Source organism: Mus pahari, chromosome 8 (genome assembly GCF_900095145.1).
Source record: "Mus pahari chromosome 8, PAHARI_EIJ_v1.1, whole genome shotgun sequence".
Classification (NCBI taxonomy): Eukaryota; Metazoa; Chordata; class Mammalia; order Rodentia; family Muridae; genus Mus; species Mus pahari.
In genome coordinates, this window is record NC_034597.1 from 39,343,181 (window position 1) to 39,350,075 (window position 6,895).

At 44.1% G+C, this 6,895-nt stretch overlaps 1 protein-coding gene across 4 annotated transcripts in view; it reads left to right on the top strand.

Annotated features, from left to right (window-relative positions):
- The window catches only part of Tmem260 (transmembrane protein 260), a 72,506-nt gene that overhangs the window by 56,791 nt on the left and 8,820 nt on the right, over positions 1-6,895 (top strand). For all 4 annotated transcript variants that reach the window (XM_029541657.1, XM_021203451.1, XM_029541655.1 and 1 more), the window contains 2 exons: positions 439-587; positions 5,398-5,574. In XM_029541657.1, coding sequence (XP_029397517.1) covers positions 439-587; positions 5,398-5,574 — 326 coding nt within the window. The remainder of the gene's footprint in view (positions 1-438; positions 588-5,397; positions 5,575-6,895) is intronic.

The window sequence follows — 6,895 nt, forward strand, 5'->3', positions numbered from 1 at the left end:
CATACTCCTCAGTTTGTCATACTCCTCAGTTTGTCGTACTCCTCAGTTTGCCCTACGCCTCAGTTTGTCGTACTCCTCAGTTTGCCATACTCCTCAGTTTGTCCTACTCCTCAGTTTGTCCTACTCCTCAGTTTGTCATACTCCTCAGTTTGTCGTACTCCTCAGTTTGTCGTACTCCTCAGTTTGTCGTACTCCTCAGTTTGTCGTACTCCTCAGTTTGTCATACTCCTCAGTTTGCCATACTCCTCAGTTTGTCATACGCCTCGGTTTGCCATACTCCTCAGTTTGCCATACTCCTCAGTTTGCCCAAATGGGTATTTAATCTCATCCCAACTTTTCAACAAGCATATCCACATTTTAGAACCTTCCCGTGGCTGCTGGTGAACAGTCTTTGCAGCACTCACTGAGGTGTGGCTCCCTGTGTGATCTCTCCGACAGATGATGACCTACGAGTGGTACTTACCCAAGATGGCAAGGCATCTGCCAGGAGTGCACTTTCCTGGGGACCGGTGGAACCCTGTGGAAGGAGTGCTACCCAGTGGGATGGTCACATTCAACCTCTACCACTTTCTTGAAATGAATAAGCAGTAAGCATTCTGTTCATATAATAGCTTTTCTCAACTCTGAAGCTTTGCTAAAATTGTTTCTGAAGCAGCTGTGTACCTCATCCACAAGACCAATTTTCTACCTATTTCCCTGCCACCAGTGAGATTATCTTTGTAATTAAATTGAATATCTGTGCATAAATGAGGCCAGGCAGAAATAAATGGTATTGTTCTGGGTAAAAGAAAAATAAAGACAGATTAGCAAGAACAGCAAATAAGATCTTAGCACAATTCTGAGAAGTTGGAGATGTGCCTGTCTACTTGAGATCATTGCAGGTGAATTGCAAGCAATTACAGGTTCCTCCTGATCGGCACGGTAGCCCCTTTTAAGCGTAAAACATTTTTTTCCAGGAATAATCACTATATAAAAATAGCTTAAGCATTTTTATAAAGGATAAAACATTTTTATAAATAAGAAAAACACCTCCAGTTTATGCTAGCTGAGGATAAAATAGAGGAACCATGAATTCTGTACTTGAGAACATAAAATGATTTGGAGGTGAGGTCAGGAATGTGCCGGGGCCTGAGCATCGATTGCTTCTGTCTGAGATGTTTGGGACTGGCCAGGGCTTGAAAATGAAGCATTTATTTCATGTTCTTTTAGTTTGTTTGTTTTCTTGTGAAGAGGACTTGAGAACATTTTTGTAAATGCCATTGTTATATTGTCCCTTGAGAGAGACACAGTAATGCAGTTTTCAGTGGCTCACAGAGTGATAGAAAGGGAGTGGACCTGAATGTGCCCTCACAACAGCACTGAATTATGACATCCAGAAGTAAGACATGATGAGCGTTAGCATGCCCAGGCTGATGTCTTTGTGGATTTTATTTAATTTAACTTTAAGACATGTCAGGTATCTGCTGTGTTAGAGTTCAAGTTAGGCCTGGCAATTAAAAGATAGTGAGGCTCAGTTTCAAATCCAAGTGGACCATGTCTACTAGCTGGCTGTATACAGCTATCTACTGTATACAGTGATGTGAATGGACCCAGCCACTAGCCAGTGTGAAACATGCCACGTGTGCCTACTAGATACATTATTTGACTACATAAGCTAGGCATTCTAGGAACACAGACAAGGAAGCCGTTAATTTTGCCTGTGGGTGTTTATTCAGCATTTGTTACAAAATGAGTTGGGGCTGGAGAGATGGCTCAGTGGTTAAGAGCGTTTGCTGCTCCTCTGGAGAGATGGCTCAGTGGTTAAGAGCGTTTGCTGCTCCTCTGGAGAGATGGCTCAGTGGTTAAGAGCGTTTGCTGCTCCTCTGGAGAGATGGCCCAGTGGTTAAGAGNGTTTGCTGCTCCTCTGGAGAGATGGCCCAGTGGTTAAGAGCGTTTGCTGCTCCTCTGGAGAGATGGCTCAGTGGTTAAGAGCGTTTGCTGCTCCTTCAGAGGACCTGAGTTCAGCTCCCCATTCCCAGTTTACAATGTCCTCTTCTGATTCCGGATCCAAGGGATTCAACACCCTCTTCTGGCCCATGGGCACCCTTACACATAGGAACACATACACACACACACACACACACACACACACACACAATGTATACATTTAAAAAAAAGAAAGAAATGGGAGTCTAAGATGTTTCGAGAACAATATTATAGAAATATTTCAGCTCCCTGGAAATGCTGTCAAGGACACTGCTCTTGTCATTTGATCACCTGGCTTTGAAGTCTAGTTGCCTTTAGCATAAGTCACTTATTTACGTACACATGTCCAGGTGACCGCACAGCTGGTGGTTTTTTATGGAGAATATAATCGCACTTCTTTTACCTCACATCATAAACTTTTCTATGTAATCAGTAAAATGCTTCTTATTGTAGCCTTGAGGCCTCTGTAGAATGGATAATTAACCATTTTCTAAGTTTTTAAAATTGTTTATTGTTTCTAGATTTTTGCTGTTATGAAGATCATCATTCTGGGCCACAGCATTTTTTAATATCTTTGACCAACAGAGGTCTCAGGAACAGTATTGCCTATTGGTATCTGATTTTAATGTTTTTAATGTTTAAAAAGTAGTGTGTGTTCATTGTAGAATAAGGTATCTTTTAAATACTGGGAAAATAAGGCTCAAAACATCGAACATTAAAAATGTTTCATAAAAGTGAAAGTGTATTATAGATACAAGCCCGATAATATTGTAATACTTGATATACTTTCTGATTTTTAATGATACTAAAATTATGAGCCTTTTGTATCTAGTCTTTACAGAGGAGGTAGAATTTTAAATCTTCAGGGTAAAGAGTACTAGTGTGTTAGATCACTGTTAGTAAACCATATTCGGCTGGAGGATGGCTGGGTGCTTAAGAGCACTGGCTGCCCTCCCAGAAGTCCTGTAGCTCCAATTCTAGGGGATCTGGCACCTTCAGCCATACATGCAGGCAAAGCACATAAAATAAGAATAACTACTTAAAAAATAAAAAAACTATGGTAATAGTAATTAGAATATAAGCATCTCACTCAGACAAGAAATGATGGATTTTGAAGACATGAACGGCTTAAGGGCACTTGCTACAGGATGGTCCGGTATGCTCTTGTATAGCAGCTGTGCACACAGCCTCACTGCAGCTGCCAGTGCTCGGCTCCTCGCTGCTGAGAATCAATCCACAGTTTCCAGGGTGTCAGAGCGTAACCTAGAGTCCCTCATGCTTCACTCAGTGTGGTGGTAGCCTGAAAACCATTCAGACTGTTGACTGACTGGGCCTGAAAGCCTGTAATCCCAGGAGGAAGCTGAGGCAAGAAGATCATGGGTTCATTACCAGTCTAGGCTACAGAGAGAGTTTAAAGCCAGCAGGAGTAACTTTAACCTTGTCCCATAGTAAGAAGAGGGCTGGAGGGGGGGGGGGAGGAGTCCTTGAGTGTGATGGAAGCTTTCTCACCTCGACAGGGACCAGACAGTTCACAGGCAGTCCACAGTCACCATAGCCACCCAAGCCAGTGGCTTCTAGGTCCCTTGTCTCACAGACTCACAGGATAAAATTCACAGATAATGGAGAGGTTGAGTTTTGTTATAGGTAAGAGCTCAAGAGAGAGGAAGCAAGCAGAGGCGTGTGTAGCAAGACCAGTCCCAGGGAAGGGCTGCCCCTGAGGGTCCTTCCTGCTCTAAGGGTTGATATATTTTTATAAGATGCAGGCACTGTGTGGGGTGGCTGGGTCAGTCCAGTTGTCCCACCCACAAGGTGGTCACATGCCTTTCCATCCTGGTGTCTGAGCTGGAGTTCGGGGCACACCTAAAGGGTCTGATCCCTCATAGCTCCCTGGAGGCTGTGCTCATCTGATTGCAATACAAACGGAGAAAGATTAGAACGAACCAGAACACACACCAGCACCCTTAAACATTTTTGGTCCTTTTTTACTTTGGCCAGTAAAACCAAGGTCATTTTTGGCTTATTTTTGACCCCACATCCATTTTCATCATTATCCAGAGTCTGTCCAAGTCCTAGGGAGTATGGTTTGCTCTTTGACCAATTGTGTAAACCCCATTTGGAGCCAGAACTCCATGGCACAGAGAACTCGTTGCTCAGTCGCCCCAGTATTTTCCAGTTCCATAGGGTCTACTTCCTTGGTACTTTGGGTCAGAAAGCTTTCATCTTCCGCTGCGCGCACGCGCGTCCTTTCTTCCTGAGATACCCGGCATCAGACTGAGCTCATACTGCCCCTGGAACTCAGGGTTTGAGGTTCCTAAGCAGCCACTACTACCATCACTACACCGCTGCTAACCCCACAGCTTCCACGGCACTGCTCCCATGCCTAAGACAGGAAACCCCCAGTCTTCCGGCCTCGGGACCCCTTTCTTACTCCTTGGGCTTGAAAACTGGGAGCTGCCTTTGGCCATCCCGCTTGTTTCAGTGCTGAAGGAGACGGAGGGTGGAGCCCTGCAGATTTGGATCTGGGTTCTTTCCTGGGTCTTCTCATCCGGGTCCTCAGCTGGCTGCTGCTGCCTTCCTCCCAGAGCCTGGCCGAGTGCGGTTGTAACTGTCTTCCCCAGGGTGACCTGTTCCTCTGGAGGGAGAGCTGCATGCCAGATGCCACATGTAGCTTTCAGCAGCTCTAGGACACCAGGCAGATGAGAAGACAGCAAGTTAAGTAACTTTCCTCAAATCATAGAGGCAGAAAGGGGTGAGGGGAAAGTGTAAGATCTCCACTCCCATTGTTTCCTTTCAGAGTTACCCAAGCCTTTAACTTTCCAATCTTTCTCCGAATAAGGTGCTTTTTTTTTTTCCTACTTAACCACAGATTGGAAGAAAGCTATTGTTTAAGCCATTTCTGTTTCTAACTTTCCGTAGGCTCTAAGGTTCCTAACAGTTATTCAAATCTGATTAATTTAATTCCAGCCAGTATTTATTATGTGTTAACCTCGTGCTGTGTGGCATTCAGAGTTAGTGCGGGCGGGGGGCCTATCCTCAGGATGCTTCCAGGCTTCTCGGGGAGACTTACAAATGCAAATAATACGCACAGAAATGATAAGAAACCGGGAGGACAGTGGCTGCGTGCCGACCTGGACCTATAACTCTACCTGTAAAGTAAGAAGGGATATCAAAGAAAGCATTTGTTTACATGTGCCACACCAGTTCCTGATGAGGGCAGGAAGACAGTTCTCATCTGTTCCAACGTGCACCTTCCTGTAGTGTTTTGTTTTTATAGTAAATAAATGTCATGTGCTATATTTAAGAAAGTTTTAAATAAACCAACATATTCACAAATGGTATATAAATAACTAAGGCTTATGAACTCCAAAATGACCTTCTGTGAACTAAGGGAATAATAACATTTAGAACTGTATGCTCTTCTGTTTTGGGTAGAAAAGAAACATTTGTTTGCATAGGAATTCATGAAGGTGACCCAACCTGGAAAAAGGACTATTCACTTTGGCCATGGGGATCTTGTGACAAATTGGTGCCTTCAAAGATTGCATTCAACCCAGAGGAGTGGATTGAACGTACAAGAGCCATCTATAACTGGACTGAGGCCTATGGAAGGTATGGGCGTCTGCTGTGTTTTTACGTAGATGTCAGTTCTGTGTGTCTAAAAAGGAAAAGGGCTACACTCTGAGAATCCCTTTTTTGTTGTTTTGGGTTTTTGAGACAAATTCTTACCATGCAGGCTGACCTTGAACTTGGGACCCTCCTCCATCAGCCTCCCAAGTGCTGGGATGAAAGGCCTGTCCCACCACACTTGGCTCTTGAGACACCTCTTAAGTTTTTGGCTTTGTTTTTCAATCAATTATTTTCTGCCCACAACAGATCATAATGCATGAGCAGGAGGAGACGATCTCTCTCTCTCCCTCCTGTCTGGGGAATCTGAGGGATGGTGAATGAGCTCCCTGAGTCTGATGCATGCCGTCTTCTGCTTTCGGGCCATGATGCTGCATGGTCCAGCAGCCTGTACTGTATCACCCTACCCGTGGAAGGGACTCATGGGCTGTGGTTAAGCCTTACAGGGCACTCTTATGCCCATGTCAGTTTCCACAAGAATGAACTTCCAGGACACAGAGGAGTTCAGCATGTGGCTCAGTGGTGCAGCACTTTCCTAGCTTGTGGTTGGGATGGGTGCAGAAAGACCAACAGACAGTTACTGTAAGAAAGTCTGAATCTGAGAAGCTTTTCCATGCCTGTCTGTCATCAACCTTGTTATATTGGTTAGGGCATTATCAATTTCTTCTTAAAACATTTTTATGTAAATTTGTCCTTACCTATGTGGAAAATAAGTCAATGGAAACAAATCACCCCCGTTATCTCATTTTTAAATTATGCGTTATTGAGCCTGTTCTGCTCTTGCAGAAGACCCAGCTTTGGTTCCCAGCACCCATGTGTGGTGACCTCATAACGACCTATAATTCTAGCTCCAGTGAGCCAACATCCTTTTCTGCCTTCTACAGCTACCTGCACACATATGTACCTACCCACACACAATTAAATAAATTTTACATTACTGGATTATCTAGTATTAGATAACCTATTGTTTATAGTTCAGTCGCAAGAAGAACGATCACATTAACAGGCTCTAGGAAAGGTTTGGAGACAGTGAGAAACACCACCACAGTTGATAACAGCAAGAGCTTGGTGACTCTCCTTGATTCATAAGAAAAGTTGGAAAATTACAACTAGCTGGCTGCGGCGGCACATGCCTAAAACCCCAGCAACCAGGAGGCAGAGTCAGAAGGATTTGAGTTCAAGACCAATCTGATCTACATAGTGAGACCCTTTCTCAAAAAAATAAAAAATTACATTTTCTTCAGAGAGCCATGAAGATTGCGCGTATACACACACACACACACACACACACACACACACACACACA